This window comes from Cicer arietinum, chromosome 4, assembly GCF_000331145.2.
Source record: "Cicer arietinum cultivar CDC Frontier isolate Library 1 chromosome 4, Cicar.CDCFrontier_v2.0, whole genome shotgun sequence".
NCBI lineage: Eukaryota > Viridiplantae > Streptophyta > Magnoliopsida > Fabales > Fabaceae > Cicer > Cicer arietinum.
Window position 1 is genome coordinate 3765100 of NC_021163.2, and position 22640 is coordinate 3787739.

Genomic DNA, 22640 nt, shown 5'->3' on the forward strand with positions numbered 1-22640 from the left:
TTATGAAATTGATTTCAGCCATGTAATCTTGAATCGGTGGTTGAAATATAAATTAGTGAATCCTAACTCCTTTAATTGACACTAATTAAAATAAATAAAACGTCTTTAAATAAACTATAACTAACAGTAAAAACTTGACAAGAGATCATAAATCCGAATTTGTAAAAATAGATACATCTAATATTAAAATTTAATATATTATTAAAGTTTATCAATTTGAATTGTGTCTTCTTATCACATCATTAATATATTACATCTCTCTTTATTTTTATTTTTCTTTAAGGTATAAAAGAGATCGGCCTACACATATGGATTATTTTTATGTAAAAAACGCGCGTCTCCCTTTAAAAATCCATTTTGTGGAGAGCAATGAGTTATTTAAATACTAAAATAAAATAAAAGCCAACAATTAGGGGGGAAAAGCACTTAAATAGATCTCAGTAGGTAATAATGAAAGAAAACTTAGGAGCAGTCTTATTATAATGCATGTTTACATGAAGAGATCTAAAGGTTGATATTGATTTTACATGAATGAAGAAGAAGAGTGAAGATGATGAATGTTGACACAAGGCATATCCAATGGCTGAAAAGGAGAATCATTGACAATGAAAGAAGTTAAGTTTGGTGCAGATATGACATATTTGTAAGTGGGGTCATAATTGTTGATAGTCAAATTGGTGAGTGTAGCATTGGTTACATGAAGGGTTCCTTCCACCTTTAAAAAGATATCTCTAGGATGAACAAAACAACAATTCTTAATGAAAAGATTGTTTAACTTATTACAACTTGAGAAGGGTTCAGCAAAACCATTATCATCCGTTTGAATCCCAACATAATCAAGATGCAAACTTGTTAAAGAAGGAAGATCAAGATAGTTAGGGAGTCTAGTTCTTCTTTTATCATAAATTGAAGCTGAGATATAAAGAGAAGTCAAAGAATGAGAAGTAAAGACACAATATGGCAAACCAACATTTGCTGGGACAACTACTCTTAATTTCTGGACGCCACGATTGATAGCATGTTCAATGAGATCACTGAATATTTTGTGTTGAAATGAACCATGACGGTTGAAATCAAGTGTTTTTAAGGGATAGTTTCCCTTACTACGAGATGACACAATATCAGACACACATTCTGCAAAAAACCATGGTTTTTTGAATTCAAAGGTATTTAATTTTAGTTCAGAGAGGTGTTTCCAGAGATTCTTCCAACGTTTTGAGAGTGTGCTAGTCTTGACAATGTCTTTTATCATCATGAATGACATTATATGAAGCAGAATTGCGTTTGGCAAGTCACTTAATCTGTCTCTCTTTTGCCTCAGCCTCTCACTCCTCCTTGGTGGCTCCATTTGCTCTTCTAGTAAGACCAAAATAAAAACGAAAAATATATAAGATTCAGTCTTTGTCGCTTCGATTTAAAAAAATAAATAAATAATATATGATGCATGATATTTTTAGAATTGAACAAACACGCGAAGAAACGAGTGAAAATACCTTGTAAGTTGAACAAACTATGATTCAATGTGTGATTTGTTTGGAATGGAAGTGATATATTTGAAGGAAATGAAAGACGGTGGTTTATTTAACTCCCTGATTTAAAGATTGGTAATTTGTGAGCAAGTGAAAGTAATGATGTAAGATCAAACTTTGTGAATGCGTGTAGCTGTTTCGTGAATGAATCATCTCTAACTACATGAAAGACATGTGTTGTGTTCAAATGTAATGTAAAATTTGCAGTTTGTTATCTTTCACGCCCATTTAAGGTGAAGCACCTCGTACTATGTTTCATAACCATTCAACAAATCATTTTGCGTACTCCTGTTTTTAACGGATTTTTTATATTGGTTATTTATAATTAGATTTTCTAAATAAATAAAAAATATATCTAAAGTTAAAAGTAGATTAATAAAAACAGAAAATAAGAATATGGAGAAATATAATAAACAGTAAATTGATATTAATAATATTATATTGAATGTGGAATATAAAAATAAAAAAGTAAACTTTCACTACAAAAAAAAACATCTATTGTGACACTCAACTTTTAGTGATATCTCATTATTTGTCACTATAATTACTTTTAGCTACAGACAGAGTGTCAGCTATTCTAATTTATGTCACCACATCATATTAACTTAAAAAAAAAACTCAAATATTCACTAAAAGTAATTATAGTACTTAAAAAAAACTCTAATTTATGTTGACCAACACTTTTTCCTGGTTGACCCACACTCCACTTCATCGTATTCCCTTCCTCCCGTTTGCATCTCAAAATTTTTTTTCCTCATTTCTTCTCAAATTTGCTCAAAATTCACCCAACAATTGATTCCCTTTCTCCCATTTCGATCTTAGAAACTTTTGTTCCATATTTCTTCTCAAATTTGCTCAAAAGGTTAAGGAATGATTGAAGCTCTTCTCAATTTTTTCTCCCTATTTCATCTCATAAATTATTAAAAAAAATCGATTCCCTCCTCAATTGATTCCTTCAATTTCCTCTTTAATAGATTTCCCCTTCAATTCTTATTCATCTCAATCGAATTTCTCTTACGATTCAGCATTTTACGATTCAAGCTCAGGATTCAGATTCAACAATACAATAATAACAGTACAACACAACTATTGTAGTTCTAATTCCAACTCAAAACCGAGTCAAAAGCTTGGTTGTTCGGCACCTCCTTTATTCTATGCACTCCTTTCTATTTATCCTGCGCTACTTTCACCCGTTTCGCGGACTCAAATCCTCAATTACGCGTCTTCGCTCTTTCGTCTCATTTCAGGTACTCATCCATCTATCACATCCTTCAACGTAACACTTTACCTTTTTTATTTACCAAAATAATAATAATCATGTACTTGTTATTTTCATCTGTTGTTTGAATTTTTTGGTTCAAAAATTTCGTTTATGGATGAGCTTTTTTTTTTCTTTTTCATTTAACAAATGTTAACAAAACTGATTTTGCTTTGGACCGATCTGTGACTACTGGCTTGAATTTTGATAGTAGTTTTGTCTGATTGGGGGAAACCGACTCGATCAGCATTCATTAGATTCATTCGATTGAGATTTGAGTTTTGTAACTAGGGCGTTGAGTTTTATCGAATTGTAGACGAACATTGATATATTATGCTGTGAAGATTTCATGGTTCAATTGCCTTCCTTTGTTGTTCAAGGATCATGTAATATTTAATTTTTAATATTTAATATTTGATGACATTGATGTCTGAGAGGTAGGCAATTATTGCAAATTTTAGCTGATATTTAAATCAATTGAGTGTAAGCATCTATCTAGGGGATATAAGTTTGGCTTGGTGATTGAGGTGGGGGAGTTAGGGAGTAAAGTGATAAGGAGGCCGCATTTTCGATCCCCACTTTCAGCAAAAAAAACTAACTAGATTAACAAAACTATTTGTTAGTAACATTGGCTGTTGCAAAACAAAAACAAAAATTGAGTGTAAGCATCTTGTCTATTCAAGTTTTTATACTATGCGAATGAAATGAAGCTATGTTGACATAATACTTCATATTACCACTCAATGTGGTTGCAGAGAAAATCCACACAAATACACTATTTCCTTCTTTATTTCATGATATTTGAATTGTTCAATATTGCAATATCACCAGGATGTATCTAGTTTCTTGCAATGAGAATCTACATGGAACTGTAGAAGTGTTATTGTTATTTTTTGAATGGACTATATCTTCAAGCTTAAAAGTGAATTATTATTAGTATGGTCTGACAGGTTTATGAATTAATTTTATTAGGAAAGAATCATGAGTTGTTTCAGCTGTTGCGAAGAGGAGGAGTATCATAAGGCTGCTGAAAGTGGTGGACCATATGTTGTAAAGAATCCAGCCGTTAATTTGACTCATATAAGTTAGAGGAGTGCATTAGGGATGATCTCTGTCCACTGGAAATTCTAGATGATCTTGATTGATGTGTGTTTTAGGCTATACCTAAACTCAGTGACGATAAGGTCAGGCAGTGTGTTGATACAAGACTACGAGGAGAATACCCACCAAAAGCTGTTGCTAAGGTATTTTTATTTTATTTGGCCATTTTTCATGTTATTAACTGCATGTGATTTCAGCTGCTGGTTTTGCTTGTCTTGGTAATACACTTTTATACTTATTTCTTTAAGCTTTCATTCATTCATTAGTTATTATGAGTACCAAAACAAATTGGAATTCGTTAGTGGTTATCGGCTAGTACTTTTGCAGTCTTCCAACATTTCCCCAAATTGCAAAACCATTGGCAGTTTGCACATTCAATTCAATATTATACAAATCACCAGTTTACCATGCATTTGAGCTTAACGCAGGTTGCATTGCATGGGTGTTAATCCACCAAATCTAGGTTGCATGTGACAATTTTTTATAAAAAGTCAAATGAGCCATGTTGATTGTTTTTGACATTGTACCTTTGTTTACTCAACTTCCAAGTATTGTTATACTCATATGTGTTTCATTTTAGATAGTTTTACTCATTCATATATTAGTCCTGTTAAACAAATTAGAAAAGCAATTAACATTAAGAAACAGTGGTTTAGTAATTTAAATTTCCTTAACTACTAAGGCTGCATTAAATTGACCTACTCATATTATATGATCCTTATCAATTGTTTATTCAAACAGTATTGATGATTACTGTACAACAAATTTCTTTGACTAATGAGTTAAATAGGTCCACTCGTTTCTGTCACATTAATTCACAGTCCATAGTCCATACCTCATGTTGCATATATTGACCTGATAGATTATTCAAGCACAAAAAACCACATGGTCACTGTAGTTATTAGATTTCTATCATTGGATGATTCCTTACTTTAAATTTGAATTTTAAATTTGATTTGCTGAGATGAGAATCTAAGTTTTCTGATATTTATTTTGATGGACCTATTGGGCTATTGGCTGCAATTGATGGTCTAAATTTTTATTAAAAAAAAAAAACTCAAGTCTTACTTGGAATACAAATAATATCACAAATCCAACATTTAATATAAAATGGGTGTCCTTGAACATTTAATATTAAATTTTCGTTGTCATAGGTGTGAATTGAATCCAAATGCAACATTAACCCATTTGGCCTAGGTTCAAAACCCAAGTTGACATCTAAGGGAGAATTATATAAGTGGTAGATTGTTTAGTATTTTGTTTTTGTTGGATTAAATATTTGTCATTTTGTCCTGTACCCATGACGACTTCACCAACCAGCTGCAACCTGAAACTAGGGATTACAATGGGACTAGTGCAGGTAGTGGGTATTACAAATGCAACCATGCAATGCCACTTAATGTGACATACTAACAAGAATTAAGGAAACAAACTTGACTAAATCAACTAACAAATAATGCTAAAAACCAGGACACTTATTTGACTAAGCCTTATCATGTTAATCTTCTTGCTTAATACAATCTGAAACACCGTTTGTTTTGCTTCAACAAAAAGGTTTTTACACCATGGATAACTCCATAAATTCCACCCTCACAGCCTTATTTAGTTCACATTTTGATTGATGGGGATGTCGCTTAGAACAATTTAGATTCTAGCATTAAGTTTTCTACTAAATGTACTTGTACTGCCTGCCCTTTGGCATTTACACTGTTTACACAAACAAAACATGGCTGTAATTTACACTGTTTATCATAAGTAAACAGTGTGCTAAGGAGCAAGGTTAGAGAAACATAAAAAAGCCTTAGATGTGGTCACAATCACAATTGCAGATAAATTTTTTAAAACTTGGCTACAGAGTGTTGACTAGAATCCCAATTGCAGATATATTGTGTTATAGTATCTTATTGTATCTCGGAGAATCAATTTGTAATCTTAGAGTATATCAGCTTATCTCCTAAGATAAATTTCCGTAATACTTAGGTATTATTATGATTTGTTTCTTGATTTTCTTAGTTAATTGGGATTAGGAATCTTATATCTCTATAAGCAAAAGTTTACTTCAAGCCCGCAAAAGTATGATGTTTTGTATTCGGCATTCCGAGATTATTACAAGGTATTAATTCCGAGCATTCTAATATATAATTGCCCTTGTTACTTTGTAATTCTTTTATCTTGATGACCATTAGCCTTTCAGATATGGTTGGAATTGATAGACACGACAGTAAAAGAGACAGATGAATATCAAATTTTTGACAATCTTGAAGCACAGCATAGATATCTGACATGGAGAGCCGAAAAGGTAGTTTGGATTTATCTCAAACTTTTGTCTAATTGGAAGCAGTGTCGTTTAATAGTGGCTATATCAAATTTAGTATAAAATATTGTCAAAAAGAGGCTTATTGATTTGTGTTTTTAAATATTCCTTGTTCGTGGAAATATTTTGAAAGTAGGATCCGAGACAAGGTGTTTTGAAGAAATTGATAGGTGACACACTTGCCAAGGTGAACTGAATTTAAGTTCAGATCGATTCTTCTAGATTCTACAACTATCGATTCTTACTTTGTGTTTTGCGCCATAGGATTTATTAAGAAGCTTTCTCTTTAATGGAGTCAACGAACTAGGGAGCAAAAAGTTCCATGATTATTTTCCACACTACAACGGCGAGGAAGGAAGTCTAAATAAGAAAGGTGGTATTATTGGAAAGTCTTTGGAAAATCGACCGTGGGATGCAAGAGGAGAATTCCTTGGTAATTGTTTTTTTAATTGCTTCCCTCTTACTATTATGTTAATTAATTAAGTCTCTCATTTATCTAGTTAAGTATGCTATGATCAATATAGAATGTTTCCTTAGCCTTTATTTCCTTGATGCAAAACAATGTTGTGCATGTTTATCTTAGTGACATTTTGCATATGCTTGTGTGTTCATTTTGTTACGCGAGACATATTTGGAGACAATACTATTTGTATTTGCCTAAAAAGGCAATTAACCTATTTGGTTCTGACATTTGATCATCTTGAAATATTTTAGGTCGATGAATATTGTAGCTTTGCTCTCAAACTGTTATACAAGACATGTAGCTGGTAATATTTCTTCATAAGTGGAGAAATATATCACTTTTGTAAAGATTTTATGATTTAAATATTGGAGAAATATTTTTTTTTATGATCTAATTTCATTTCAATATTGCCACAAGGATATCATACTCATGTTAGTGCTATAATTAAAATGCTAGGAATGCAAGTAACATGCATTTAATAGAATTAGTAAAATTAAATTATATTTTATTGTATGTTTCAATGACATCAGTTAATAAAAATAAATTAGAAATTTAAATTTAATTTACTGGTATTAATAATTTAGAATTACAATTAGTAGAGAGATAAAATAAATTTAATTTAATAAATAATAATACGTTTTAGTGACAGACAATACTGTAGGAATATATTAATTCTTTATTTATATTTTTCTAGGTTTTAGTGACAGACAATACCGTAGAAATAGACTAATTCTTTATTTATATTTATCTAGTTTTTAGTGACAGTCATTATTGTAGGTAGAAATTAAAAACATTTTGTGACACTCTTCATAACATCTAGTGACAGTCTTCAAAGTGTAGCAGGGCGCCCCTTAAAGTTGACACTATATTTGGGTGTCACTCAAAGTATTATTGACGTTTACCTACAAAATTTGTATATCACGATAAGTCATTATTGTATGTCACGATAAGTCAATTTTTTTGTAGTGTTTTTTCAAATTGAATATTAAATATTTAATAAAAAAGTTTAAGTGTGTTTTTATGGTAAAATATTTTTAAAATAATATTCACAACTGTCATTTATTTAATAATTGATGTAATATTTTTTAAATTCAATAACATTTAATGTTATTTGTATAACATTAAATTACATCATCAATGTGATTAAGCAAAAGTAATACTAGTAAATGTGATATCTCTTAGAAAGTCTTAATATTCTACAATATCTCTTGCTTTTTTCTACCCAAAAAAAAAAAAGATTATCACCTAACTCGTGCACTATATTTCGTGAACTCTATACTGCCACTATATTTCTTCTATTGAACAAATAATTTTTACATTTTTAAATAAAGTTAAAACAAAATTAAAGTTTTCTTCTATTTTTGACTAATTTACTGTTTTCTCTAATATACACTAAAATAATATTTGATAATGTATAATATAATTTTTTTATATACACACAATTTTTATTTAAAAAATAATCACAACTATATCAGCCATCAAATATTCTTATTTTTTTTATAAAAGATATTTGAGGAAATGAGAATTATTATGAAATAAAAGTAGTATTAATGACCATTTTATAATTTTGTACGAGAAGTTATAAGATTATAAAATTAAACTTTTATTATAGAAGCAACGCTTGGACAAATAATGTTCTTACTTATTATCAATTATATTTCAAAATCGAATAATATAGGATGAACTTACATAGTTATTTACAAATCCTTTCAGGGAAAATTTATTTGAAGCTTTGATTATTATATATTATTCATTAGCAGCAATGCTCACATGATTTTTTTTTTTTTTTGTTTTATGAATTAGTTATTTAATATTCATTAATCTATAATATTGATTATTTTTATAAAAAATCTAGACATAATTATTCTTGCGGTACTTAAGTTATTTTTTTTATTTGGTCATTTATTTAATTTTTAAGTAAATAATTTGATATTTTATGTTTTAAAATGTTTACAATGTTATCTTTATTTTACAAAAATGTATTAAAATTTTCAAACAAAACTCATAAAATTAATTATCATCTTCTAATCAAATTTATAATTTCAATTTTCAAATAAATACTTATTTTCATTCTTTATATTTTTGAATTTTTGTAATAAAACTAAATAAATGACCAAATCAAGAATAAATAAATAAATGATATATAAAATTAAATTAAGTGACCGAATAATTGTGCCAAAAATATAACATTCAAGGAGCGGAGTTTATATTCCCTAAGAAAATATTTTAAAATAAAAATTAATGTTAATTTAATTAATAATACCTTAATCATTCCCAAGATTTTGAAATTATGTGCAAAATTTAATTTGTAATTGTTGTCATCATCCCAACACTTTTATAAATTATCTTAATTATCAAGTAACTATTAATTTAAAAAAGAAAATAGAGAAGGAGAAATTTAATAATAACATTAACATTATAGTCATTTTAAAATAGTTCCATATAAAATTTAAACTATGTATTAGTTAAACTCTTATCATTAAACTGACAAGTAATTTTTAATTATATAGATATAATATTTTAAAATAATAATTAAGTTTATATTACTTTATATTATATTCAACAAATATAGAAATTAATGCTATTATCAATACAATTTTACAATATATTTCTTCTATTATTTAAGGAAACTTGCAACTATAAAAATATCATTACCAAAAATTTAAGTGGATTTTATAGTAATAAAAAATAAAAGAATGATTGATAGCTTTATTTTTTAATCAATATTTTAATTGAAAAGTGTTTATAATTACTGTATATTACTCAGTTTTATGATATTATTTAAATTATTTATTATATTCTCACGACCAATTGAAAATATTTAACTAATATATAATTACACTTTTGGTGGTAAATGTTTAATAATTTTTTGTCAATTTTGTAGAAATTAAAAGAAATATGTGTTATACCAAAAAAAAAAAATGAAATACGTATCACAATTAACTTTTTAACTTCTTGATTATTTTTTACCTAAAAAATAACCTTTAATTTAAAGGTTTTAAGGCATTTGGTTTTAATGTTTGTTTTTTCAATTAGATCTCATCCCTTCTTTGCCTCGCCCAGCTATATCCTTCCTTGATCAATGGTAAGTCATCTGGATTAGGGAGCTAGGGAAGAAGATCCCTTTCCTCTTCTTCTTTTATGCATTGCAGAAGAGGTTCTAAGTAGAAGTGTCACTAATTTTATAAATGATGGCAAAATGGATTGCATGATACTTCCTAGAATCCGAAATTTGTCCAAGCAATACATCTTATTCTTCTACGGAATTAAAGTATGTAAATGATCAAATCATCACTCTTCTAAACTTCGTCTCTTATGAAGTTATATTTAATTTTAAAATATTTGATTTTAAAATACAAAATAGAATTTCTAATAAGATAAATAGCATAAATACTATCAAGTTGATGTTTGCAATATATTTTACTTTTATTGTATATAAAATAATTGTGTTTCGTATTTTGTTTGACTAAGATATGAAATTATCACTAAAATAAAAGCATTCACCATTGATTTTTTTTCTTTCTATATGAAGTCCAGCATAGTCAATATCTCAAAATCATTGTAACTTATATTCTTTTGATTTCTTATAAAGCAAACTCAAGTTAGTTGTATGTTGTAATTATCTAAAAAAAATTATAAACTACTTTTAAGTTAGTTTTATCAAGAACACGTTAAAATATGAAACAAAAATATAAGAATAAATAATCAAAAAATTCATGCAAAGAAATTCATTAATAATACCGAACATAATATCATCAACATGTATTTGTTAGATAATTTTTTTAAAAAAATAATATTTATCTTTTTTCTTGTAAAATCATTTTTCATTAAAAAAGTACAAATTTTGCCATACCAAATTTTGAAGTTTGTTTAAGACCATTGAAGGCGTGATCATAATAATTAATATCTTCCTGTTGTGAGTAATTTTGAGCTATACTAAGTTTGTTTTGTTTCTTACTACTCTACCTTCGATAAACTTATTTGCATTAATTCTTTAATATTTTAATTTTGTTGGAAATGATCATAATAATTATAGATAAATTAGTTATTATAAAATTAAATATATATACTTAATTATTATTTTTTAAATAAGTGTAAAATATATACTTTTATTTATAATTAAGATCAAAACAACATTATATTTTTAGTTTGTTTAGATTCAAGATAAGATAAGATGATATTTTAATAATTTCAAAATTATTAAATAATTTAGTAAAATATTTTGAAAATTTCAAAACAAAAAAAAAAGATATTTTAACTATGGAAGAGCAAACGGAATCAAAAGCCATGATCCCAATGGTTGAGAGGTACAGTGAATGCAATTTTGAGATTTGGTAGATCGGATGAGAGTGGATTGCATCGCCAGTCGCCACCTCCATCATCACTCATCCTTCTCACGACCTCAATCCCAAATTATTCATTCACTCTCCTCTTCATATCACTAGGTATTTTAACTACTCTTGCTTCTTCTTGAATTTTACATCAATTTCGAACTACTACCTAAATCACCACTGAAATTGCAGATTATTTTTTATTTTCTAAAATTTAATTAAGTGAATAATTTTCTTAGTTTCTAGAAAATGTCAAAAAGTTGTTTTCATTATTATTTTCGAAATTGCGTCTTCACATTTCATATTCTCTTTATAATAATTGTAATCTTCAAAAGTCTTTTGTCAAAATAAAATGAACACAAATTTTATGAAATCAAAATAGAAAATGTTGACAGTAGGTTTCCCTGCTTGTTTTGTGTGTAGTTTCTATATCTGCAAGAAATTTAGTGAGTAACTGTGTTCCATCAAATATTATCTGAACCCATTGGTTTTGATCTTACTACAAGACAATTAGAGTAATCGAGCCAGCAAGGCAGAATGAGTGATAGGGTGAAGATGAAGAGACACAATCTCAATGACTTGCCCAATGAAATTCTGCTTCATATAATGTCATATATGATGATAAAAGATGTTGTTAAGACCAGTGTCTTGTCGAAAAGGTGGAAGAATCTATGGAAATACCTCCCTGATCTTAAATTAAATACCTCTGAATTTAGCAAGCCTTGGTTTTTCACTGAATGTGTGTCTGATATTGTGTCATCTCGTAGTCAAGGCGATTATCCTTTACGAACTCTTGACTTCAATCGCCATGGTTCTTTTCAACATAAGGTCTTCACTGGTCTCATAACACATGCTATGTCTCGTAATCTCCAGCAATTGAAGATAGTTGTCCCATCCAATATTGGTTTGCCCTATTCTATCTTTTCTTGTCATTCTTTGACCTCTATTTACATTTCGGTTTCGAGGTATGATGTCAAGAGAAGAACTAGACTCCCTAAGCATCTCGACCTTCCAGCTTTAAAAAGTTTGCATCTTGACTTTGTTGGGATTCAAGCAGATGAAAGTGGTCATGCTGAACCCTTCTCAGCTTGTACAAAGTTAACCAATCTGTACATTGATGAGTGTGTCTTAGTTTACCCTAGCTCTCTCTCCCGCGATGTGGAAGGAATCCTCAATGTAATCAATGCTTCACTTTCCAATTTGACTATCAAAGATACTTTAACTCAAAAAAACATGAGACCTGAACCAACTTACAAATATGTGATATCCACGCCGAAACTAATTTCTTTTACCGTAAATGGTTCTCCTTTTCGGGCGTCTTCTGTACCTCATGGGGTGAAGGTTGAGCTTCAGTCTTCCTCAGTGACGTAAAATCAATACAATCACCTCGAGATCTATTCAGGTAACATGATAATATGGGTGCTCCCTTTCTCTCTCATTATGCAATGTAATTAAAGATGATAAAAATAATTTTCTTTTGATATGGATTATTTTGTTCACGAAGTTGATGGATATTGTACTTTCTCTTTTCCTTTTTTTTTTTCACTTTCAGTTTTCGTTGTATCTTTTTCCACACTACTCGTTTGGCTTCGGAAAAGGTTTTAAATTGATGGTTTGTGATTTAAATTGACATACTCTATAACTATTTAATGAAACATTAAGCTAGTAGTGCTATAATTGATTGTAAGAAAAAGGTTTAATTTGTTGATTGGATGATTTTTCCATATGTGCAGTTTCATTCAGGGTCAGCTATTATGTGTGTATAGAAAAAACTATTATGTGTTGTTATGATAGAATCATACCCTAAAATTTATATTCATATATTTGTTGTGTGAAATTCTGCAGGTGAAAGAAGAGTGGTTTTCATGCAATTATATTAGATGTCCTAAAACTTATTGAGTATTGAGTGGACCAGTCTATCTGATTATTTTACTGAGAGGTCTGTCAATCGCCATGGTTCTTTTCAACATAAGGTCTTCACTGGTCTCATAACACATGCTATGTCTCGTAATCTCCAGCAATTGAAGATAGTTGTCCCATCCAATATTGGTTTGCCCTATTCTATCTTTTCTTGTCATTCTTTGACCTCTATTTACATTTCGGTTTCGAGGTATGATGTCAAGAGAAGAACTAGACTCCCTAAGCATCTCGACCTTCCAGCTTTAAAAAGTTTGCATCTTGACTTTGTTGGGATTCAAGCAGATGAAAGTGGTCATGCTGAACCCTTCTCAGCTTGTACAAAGTTAACCAATCTGTACATTGATGAGTGTGTCTTAGTTTACCCTAGCTCTCTCTCCCGCGATGTGGAAGGAATCCTCAATGTAATCAATGCTTCACTTTCCAATTTGACTATCAAAGATACTTTAACTCAAAAAAACATGAGACCTGAACCAACTTACAAATATGTGATATCCACGCCGAAACTAATTTCTTTTACCGTAAATGGTTCTCCTTTTCGGGCGTCTTCTGTACCTCATGGGGTGAAGGTTGAGCTTCAGTCTTCCTCAGTGACGTAAAATCAATACAATCACCTCGAGATCTATTCAGGTAACATGATAATATGGGTGCTCCCTTTCTCTCTCATTATGCAATGTAATTAAAGATGATAAAAATAATTTTCTTTTGATATGGATTATTTTGTTCACGAAGTTGATGGATATTGTACTTTCTCTTTTCCTTTTTTTTTTTCACTTTCAGTTTTCGTTGTATCTTTTTCCACACTACTCGTTTGGCTTCGGAAAAGGTTTTAAATTGATGGTTTGTGATTTAAATTGACATACTCTATAACTATTTAATGAAACATTAAGCTAGTAGTGCTATAATTGATTGTAAGAAAAAGGTTTAATTTGTTGATTGGATGATTTTTCCATATGTGCAGTTTCATTCAGGGTCAGCTATTATGTGTGTATAGAAAAAACTATTATGTGTTGTTATGATAGAATCATACCCTAAAATTTATATTCATATATTTGTTGTGTGAAATTCTGCAGGTGAAAGAAGAGTGGTTTTCATGCAATTATATTAGATGTCCTAAAACTTATTGAGTATTGAGTGGACCAGTCTATCTGATTATTTTACTGAGAGGTCTGTTGATCAAGCGTATAGTACTTACTATGCATTTCTGTTTATGTTCAGCAAGTGTGTTAAATTTAAAGAATACAGTGTTGTATGAATTGCAGTTGATTCATGTTGTTCCTGTGAAAGGAGTACGCAGAACAGCTTCATTTTCTTTAAAATTTGGTCTATTATCAGTAACCAAGACGCACCTAAGTCAACACAGGGAATAACGAAGGATTCATTTAAAAACTCAATGTATGTTACATAAATCAAATTATAGCTTGACTATGACTATTTTATGTCTGAAACTTATTAGAAATAGGTATGAAAGCAATCCATTTTGTTAGAGGTTGTCCCATTGCAATGACCATTGGAATCAATGGATCATTCCAGATAATTGGGCAGCTTTTATTTTGGTAATTTACACGATTGGTGTGTATTGAAATTGTCAAACCACTTCACTTGTGATGTTAATGGGAATTGGCAATGCCATTTGGTCCACAACTTATTAGATGCTTTTATTTGACCTGTTCGACTTATAATGGGAGCTGATTTCCCACTCGGTCTCAAGTTATAATGTGGCGTCAAAGCTGAATGTGCATTGTGTGAAGAAAATCTATGATCGGGTGAACATCGATTGGTGTCCTCCTGTTGGTGTCCTCCTGTTAACGGTTTCGTCAATTGAATATGGATGGAGCGTCGAAGAATGGGATTGTTGGGTACGGTGGTTTAATTTGTGACTCCGACGGTAGATGACTTTTTGGCTTCTCCAAGAATCTTGGATATTGCAATGTGTTTATTGCGGAACTTTAGGAAGTGGTAGACGGTTTGGCTCTTGCTTCTTCTATTGTTGTTGCGGCCATTCAAAGGGTGGAAGATATATCTATGAATGCAAGGAGTCTCCTTCGTAAAATCCAGGGTCTCTTAAATCAAAATTGGGAAGTTCGTGCCGTGCATCAATATTGGGAGACTGATTCTTGGGTTGATATTCTAGCAAACAATGACTATCTTCAAGAATCTACTTTGATGGTGTATGAGCAACCTCCTACTGCTTTGGGACAGGTTTTACTTTGTGTTCTTTTGGGAGTTAGTCCTCCCCGACTCATTCCTTTATAGTTTGTTCTTATGGGCTTAGGCTCCTTCTACTATAAAAAAAAAATTAAAAATAGATATTCATCTAACCTCCCACGTTTTTTTTATTGAATTTTAATTTTCGATAGGGTAGTGTAAATATATTATCGGATTCTTGCTTTCAATTGTGTATTGGGGGCGGTTGAACAAAATTAGGAGCGGATGAGCTTTTTCCAAACAAATAATGAGGGAGCAACTTTCATGTGGTTAAACCATAGAAATCCCCGGGCTCAAAAAAAGACTATTCAAACATAAATTAATAAAAAATCACTTTTTTCATCCACTAAAGTGTTTCCCTTTCTAATTTTGTAGCTTCCCTCTTAATTTTCCCCCAAATTTAGTCAGCATGACTATTTATTAAAATAAAAATATCAAATATGGTTTGAATATTAACTTCTTCTTTGTCTTATTTTTTAAATAAAAAAATTAAATGAAGAAGAAGTTCATGTACAAAGCCATATTCTCCATCTTATTATAACTCAATTTCTTCCCAAATCAAAAACCATAAAATCTTAAATTATTCCAAAAAATATTCATGAACATCAATCTTCTACCAACTCTTATTGTCGGACCACGATTCACGGTTATCAACCACAACCATGAGCGGTGTTAACAATTATCAAGTCCTGCGACTTTAAATCTGACAATAGCAATATGAGGAAAACACTTTAGTCCCATGATGATTGTGGGAGGAAAAATGCACAGTATTTTCACATATTTGAAACCTTAATAAAAAATTTCATCATCTTTCAAGGATCAAAAGTGCTCAAAAAATTACTAAATTTTAACCTTTTATTATTACTATATTAGTAAGGTTCTAACTTTAAGCTCAAAACAGAAAATGATCTAAAAGCTAAAGCATCTAGGTGCTCTTGTTTTTTCCATACAAATAAAAACTGAATTTTCAAATTCCAACAAAATCAACTAGCTTAGGCGAGCTTCTTCTTTTATCATCAATAATAATCTTTCCACTTGTGCTTTAAATGGTCTTTTAATATGAAAATACAATAGTTTACAACTTTTAGATAAACCCTATAATTATACTATTTGGAGATTATCATATAATAATATTAAAAATTTATATAATACTAAATTCATAAACTTAAAAAATTAAGAACAGTGTCCATAAATGCGAAAAGAAATTAATAAATAAGCTAAAAAAGTCGGATTCAAGTTTTAAAATGCTAACAGATGCCTTTCATATTGAATTGAAAATAGAATTTTCATTTTATTAAAAGTTTAACATTTTTTTCAATGTAAATTTTGTCATTGAATTTCTTAATAAGTATCCTTTTAAGATAATTGTTAGCAAAACCCATAAAACCAAATGAGCCAAGTTCAAGTTTTTTCTCCCCATAGGCCAAACTAAAAATTCAAGTATTCGGCTTCACTCGTTTGCACCTCTATCTACAACCACCTGATGCAATTATCTTCAAAAGAACTAAGCTTGCACAATTTGGAGAAATTTAAAATTATTTTTCTCTCTTTCTCTTTCAATTGCGGAGTAAACACTAGTAAATTAACCATTTCAGTATTATTAAAAAAAATAAAAAATAAATAAAAAAACCATTTCAGCAGGCGAATTAAGCAAGCCAATTTGTTAGCTTTATAGCACTTTGATTCTTGGTGTGTTAAAATTGTAGAAAATAGCCTTAACCTTCATAGTATCCATTATTAATTTTCGTTTTGATTCATCCCTAACAAATTAGCATGCCCCTTCAGGCTACTCAATGTAGTAGTTTACAAACCAAGCTATATGAAATTGTCAGCAGTAACAATGAATTAGAAGTGTACATGGCATTCTCAATCCGCATCAATGACAAAGTAACCACTCTCGTCGTTGTTACTAAGATCCTTCACAAAACTCTTCCTTGCATCTGCAGGTTCTTAACGAAAGTAAAAAAAATACTGAACCTGAGATTTGAATTCCAGATTCCCCTATTATTTGGTACTTTAATTGTCTTTCCTTTTTTCAACTTTCACCCCTTACGGAACATGGACTGCCTGACTAAGGTGATCAATGCTGAAAACGAAAAATGCGGCCTACAGACTAGACCAAATATCAAGGACCTGTAAAGTAATGAAATTAGTAGATCCCTTATTTATAAACTCCAACACGATACTCCCCATGTCCCATATTAATAGACATATTTTATCATTTCATTCAGATTAAGAAAAATGTAAAAATAAAAAGAGAATAGTATCTTAAACGAACCATATCAAGTATTATTTATTTACCATTAACATAAATCATAAATGTAAAGTGGAAGCTATTGAACTAGGAGTGGTGCATGTAGTATTAATTATATGGTACAATTGAAAAAATACAATTGATTTTACATTGAAAATTGATAGTGTCAATTGTTTTGGGACAATTTTTTTCGTAAAAAGGTCAATTTTGTGGGACGAAGGGAGTAATAAGAAATAAACCAAATCCCAATTAGTTTGGATTTAACTTAAACTTATGGGAGCTTTTATGGTCTTTGTTCTTGTGAAAAACACATTACAAGCTCAGATATTTATGGAAATTTTAAATGGGAGAGCTTTTGGAAACATTGATATATGAACTTATGAGTTATTAATAAGAGACTCAACTTTATTACTAATCCTTTTTAATATTTCTTTCTCCATAGGTGTTTTTTGAGAACATTATCCAGACAGACACTAAATTACCAACGGTTAAAAGGAAACTTTCCATCTAGCAAAAACAATTCAGGCTCAATTATGCAAGGTTGACATGTACAAGATAATAATACCCAGCCAAACCAGCACCTATTACCCAAAAATTTTAAACAAGCAATGAAGTAAGGGCATGAGTGAAATATTTGGGCCATTCATGAAGGAAAAGGACCAAGTGCACGGTTTAAAAGATATATCATTGCATACTAGTATTTACTACTTGGTCTACACCAATTAATTGCATGTGACCATAAGATAATTAGGTTAATAACATTTTGAAGCTTTGCCACTTCAGATTGACTTCATTTCTTTTTCAGAATATAAGCATAATAAATAAATAACTCATGCTAATTAAGAATACTAGTTAATCTCATTTAAATTTTTTAATATGATATAAAAAAAATATAATCGCATTCTCCAAATTATTCTTCATTGAAGCTTGTATCACGGAATGAAATGGGTTATTGAAATCTTAAATTCTAAATTAATGGGACATTTTATGAATGATATCATTAAATAAAGTAAAATTAGTTTAGGATTTTCTTAAATTTTATACCACCAAACCTTTTTTTTTTTTTTTTGCTTATAATCGAGATTGGAGGAAGTACTTCTTATCCAAGGTTGATAGAGGTAGGAAGTACAATGCAGCTGAGTAATCTCACCTAGAATTTGTGTTGTGAAAAGTACTACCTCAACATTCTAACAGAAACACATATAACTATCTACCATCGCCAATCTGAGTAATCAGGCAACAGTGCAGAATGATACCTTTTCTACTCGAGGCTACTTGTTTGTGTTGTAAGCTGGGATATATGACTCCAGAATTAATTGTGCTGGAGTTGGTGCTCTAATCTCAACAATCAAGTATGTGTATTTCCACTCACTGTCAGCTCCTTTGAACATCTCGGAGAATACTTTTCCATGTCCATGAGGGCCCCGGATATAGAAATTAACCTGTAACCCAAATGAATATATTTGAGAGCAGCAAATTATACTAATAATAGAAATGGCACAGCTGCTAAATATCAAGGATCTTCCACCAAAAACAAAATTTAAGAATTTGAATATCAGAGAAAGAATGCAATAATGTATCCATCCAATTAAGTACTACTGTCTACTAGAACCTGGCCTCTTCTACCCTTTCCATTTTCATATTTACCTCCTCCCTCCTTTATGAAAGGTCTTTGACCCCAAGGCTGTATTCAAAATAATTATCCTAAAATGCGTATGTATCTGCAAACAAATTTGATTACATGTTAACAAATTTACCTCTACATGCTCAACACCCTCCTCATCAGTCCAAACCCTGTTGGGAATTCTTTGACGAGCAGCACGATTTCTACTCTCCTGGCCATAACCTGTAATTGGGGAGCCAATCCTCACTCTAACCTGGTACGAAGCAAATCCAATACAAGTGAACATGAAAACGTTTTTGGTAGAGAATCGGCTACTGCTCACTACCAAAAATAAACATTCAGATCATTGTTTTATTTAGTTCCTTGGTGTGTGCAATTCTTTTATAGAATTTGGGCTTTACAATAATAACAACAAAAACAAAATTAAGACATGGACTCACTCTTAATTCATTTATATATGCCAAAAAATGTTGCAGGAATCATTGTTCACTGAAGCATATAAGGGGTAGTATCGTTCAATGTAAAGTGTTCATTTTTTTTTAACAGGTAAAGTGCTCAAGTTAAATATGGAACATTGGTATTTTTCATATACAAAAGTCCTTCACCCAACTCCAACCACCTACTCAGCGACACTGGTATGGATGCGCCTTCTGAAGAAACCTTCTCTAAACGTCACTGCTACATGCAATAACCTATCAGACACCCATACCTAGCTTACTGCGAATTGAAAGGATCTTCAACAACTGACTCAATAGGTAGAAATCCTAGTGGTTTTATATTAGATATTATTAATTGCCACTGAGGCATCTGTTATTTTCACACTGACGACAGAGCATTAAGCATTTTGGTATTAGCAAAAGTAAAAGATAAAAATTTGACATTAAAAGCCATCAAGATTTGTTTGAATACCCATTCCATCACCCAATTTTAGTTGTCTTTGTATAGCTTCTTCCTATAAATAGCGATCTGCAGAATGATCACCTTCATTTCATGTCCAACCAACACAAACTGAAGGTTATTGGACTGAATATTTCAAATATTAAGTTCCTTTTAATGGAAATGCTGTATTTTGGTTTTCTGTGTGTTCACAAAAATGGATGTGAGAGAAAAGCATCACTCACCTGACCATCATCTTGAATTCTTTTGAGAGCCTTGTTATATATCTTGTACCTATCATCAGCTTATAACAATCAGAGCAGGATAAAATAATAGAGGGGAAAAAACAATGAATTATGCCCTTTTTAGATTGAGTAATGCTACATAGCAAAAAAAATTAAAAGAATCAAAGTAGACTCTGTGGTGGTTGTTGAGTAAGACATGGCAATAAGGACAGCCCAAAACTCAACGATCAATAAGCATGGTAACTCATTCATTCAAAACCTATTGCATTTATACTAGCAATTTCCTTTCAGATAACATAGTATGAGCAAGGAGATTGAACTCTTTACTCTTTGGGTTGAAATATAAGTTCCTTGAAAACAGCATATCCAGCAGCTGCTGCAACTCCAAGCCCTGCAAGAATGATCACACTGTAGGACGCCCCTTCCACAAATGTTACCGGCTTCTCTGGAATATTATATGTTGGAGAAGAATCAAAAGGATCCTCAATAGTTGTTATCTCCTTTTTCGTCTACAAAACAAATGTTAATATAAAAAATTAAGCCACATAGTTCAATGGAAAATGACACCAAACAAAAGGCCATGTAGAAACACAGCCATTCTATGACAACAGAAACATAGGGAAAAAATAACCATACTATTAAGTATCGATTGGGCTACTCTTTTATAAAATGGCACTGCCAAAAACACTAAGGCAGCATGAAGCCTTCACCTAAACATGCATAGAGAATAGATTGGAGGGTTTTTTTACTAAACTAAAAAAAAAAAAAAAAGATTCCTTCTACTACGGCCACCATTTAACAACACTTACAAGGATTTACAATAGAATCTACATATATTCTACCAAGTGGATGATAATTCAAGACTTGAATACAAGTCAAACATATGTGTTAACTCTAGTTGGTGATTGGAATTTTTTCAAGTCAACAAAAAAACCTAAACCTAAATATTATTCCTTAATTAAAATCAGTAACCGAGGGATGCATACTGTTAAATTAATCGCAAGAAATTAACCACTAGGGTGAAAATGAAACCTTTTCTGAGCTTTTCCCCTGTTCTTGCGATGCTTTTGAAGAAATGAGTCTTGCAAAAGAGGTAGTTGATCCATGGTTTTCTGTGATTCCTACTCCTAGAAGAAGAAAAAAAGAGGGAAAAATTAAAATTAAAATAAAAAGAGAAATCAATGAGTGAGAGAATAATAGTAATAATAATAATAAAATGAAGTGAAAGGTGTTTGTAGTAGTACTGACCTAGGAAGGAAGGGGGATGGGAACGAATGAGAGAACGCGTTTCGGATGAGGAATGTGCATTGCGGGTACATGATAAGAGTGCACGATAAGACAACATTCTGCGGATGCGAAACATGTTTGATGCGGAAAACAGAAGAGAACACTGCGGAAATGGTGACGAGGGTTCACTTCAAAACGGCGCCGCTTTCTGATGTTAATCCTTCCTCGCCTCTCAATTTTATTCCAGTAGCATTAAAGTGGGTAACTATCTCACCATTTCTCAAAGGAAATAAGATTCAATTACTATACTTTTTAATATATATATTTAATTCATAGACAAATTTTAATATACATTTTAGTCTATCAATTAAAAAATATTTAAAACTCACAAAAACAAATATTTATCCCCATAATTAGGTCACAATTTTATTCATAAAAATTGAGAGAGACACAATCTATTGTTTTTCTTGAGTATTGTCTTTATAATTTTCAATTGCTTTTAACTACTAATCTACACTGCATCACTTTATAACTCAAAATGTAGATAGTATTTGCATTGTCAATCAGTCACAATTATTAAGTTATTAGAAATATTTAATTTTTATAATAATTATCATCTAAGATTGATTTGATGTACAGGATATGATAGAAATATAATAGAATATAAAGTTGCATAAATATATAATATGATAGACATTATTATTATCTGTTTGATACACACATGATAACAATTAGAATATAACATTTTATTTTGTCGTGTATTTAATACACGTGTTTTCATGATATTACATGATATTACATGATATAATATATATTATATTTAAAATTATCATCGTGAGCAATTGCATATTAATTTTTTTATTTAACTTATTATATTTAATATATTATAAATTAAAAAAAAAATAAAAATTAAATAAATAATAAAATAATTTTATATTAGTACTATCAGTTGACACTACTAAATAAATAATTTAAATTTAAAAAAAAAATAATGAGTAACAAAATAATTCTATTTTATTTGTTAGAATATAAATAAAGACATGTGTGTGGTAAAAATACCCTTGTAAATAAATTATATTTATTTTAAAATTTCAATTAATTTTCATATTTTTATAATTTTAATTAGTAATTTATTTAGTCATATAAAAAGACAAAACTACCCTTGTGATAAAATCATAAATATTATTTAAATTAATTATTAATGTTTTAATATCAAATTCTATTAATTATTTGTATATTTATATTTGATTAGATTTACCTTTTTATATTTTAGATTATATTTTATAAATTATT

General features: G+C 30.1%; 3 protein-coding genes and 2 long non-coding RNA genes across 7 annotated transcripts; 3 read left to right on the forward strand and 2 right to left on the reverse strand.

The window, feature by feature from the left end:
- Positions 1 to 523: 523 nt before the first annotated feature.
- Positions 524 to 1348, reverse strand: LOC101508540 (putative F-box/LRR-repeat protein At3g49150). The gene has a single exon (XM_004495951.3). The coding sequence runs from the start codon at positions 1346 to 1348 to the stop codon at positions 524 to 526; it is 825 nt and encodes a 274-aa protein (XP_004496008.1).
- Positions 1349 to 5936: 4588 nt separating this feature from the next.
- Positions 5937 to 7193, forward strand: LOC101508854 (uncharacterized). Of its 3 annotated transcripts, none has more exons than XR_012162826.1 (4): positions 5937 to 6001; positions 6083 to 6389; positions 6467 to 6635; positions 6917 to 7180. It is a non-coding gene; the product is annotated as an uncharacterized lncRNA (long non-coding RNA). The 3 variants fall into 3 exon arrangements; XR_003472365.2 differs by having other exon boundaries at positions 5947 to 6187; positions 6339 to 6389; positions 6917 to 7186; XR_012162825.1 differs by having other exon boundaries at positions 5947 to 6389; positions 6917 to 7193.
- A 4340-nt stretch (positions 7194 to 11533) lies between these two features.
- LOC140918655 (FBD-associated F-box protein At3g52670-like) lies at positions 11534 to 12367 on the forward strand. The gene has a single exon (XM_073368095.1). The coding sequence runs from the start codon at positions 11534 to 11536 to the stop codon at positions 12365 to 12367; it is 834 nt and encodes a 277-aa protein (XP_073224196.1).
- A 566-nt stretch (positions 12368 to 12933) lies between these two features.
- On the forward strand, positions 12934 to 15234 carry LOC101511007 (uncharacterized). Its single transcript, XR_012162792.1, has 2 exons — positions 12934 to 13543; positions 13987 to 15234. It is a non-coding gene; the product is annotated as an uncharacterized lncRNA (long non-coding RNA).
- A 1597-nt stretch (positions 15235 to 16831) lies between these two features.
- LOC101511755 (probable mitochondrial import inner membrane translocase subunit TIM21) lies at positions 16832 to 21634 on the reverse strand. Its single transcript, XM_004495424.4, has 7 exons — positions 21369 to 21634; positions 21153 to 21247; positions 20448 to 20629; positions 20121 to 20169; positions 19133 to 19252; positions 18632 to 18817; positions 16832 to 17254 (listed from the first exon to the last, which is right to left on the reverse strand). Exons 1-6 carry the CDS (start codon positions 21481 to 21483, stop codon positions 18647 to 18649), a joined length of 732 nt encoding a protein of 243 aa, XP_004495481.1. The 5' UTR covers positions 21484 to 21634; the 3' UTR covers positions 16832 to 17254; positions 18632 to 18646.
- Positions 21635 to 22640: the final 1006 nt, after the last annotated feature.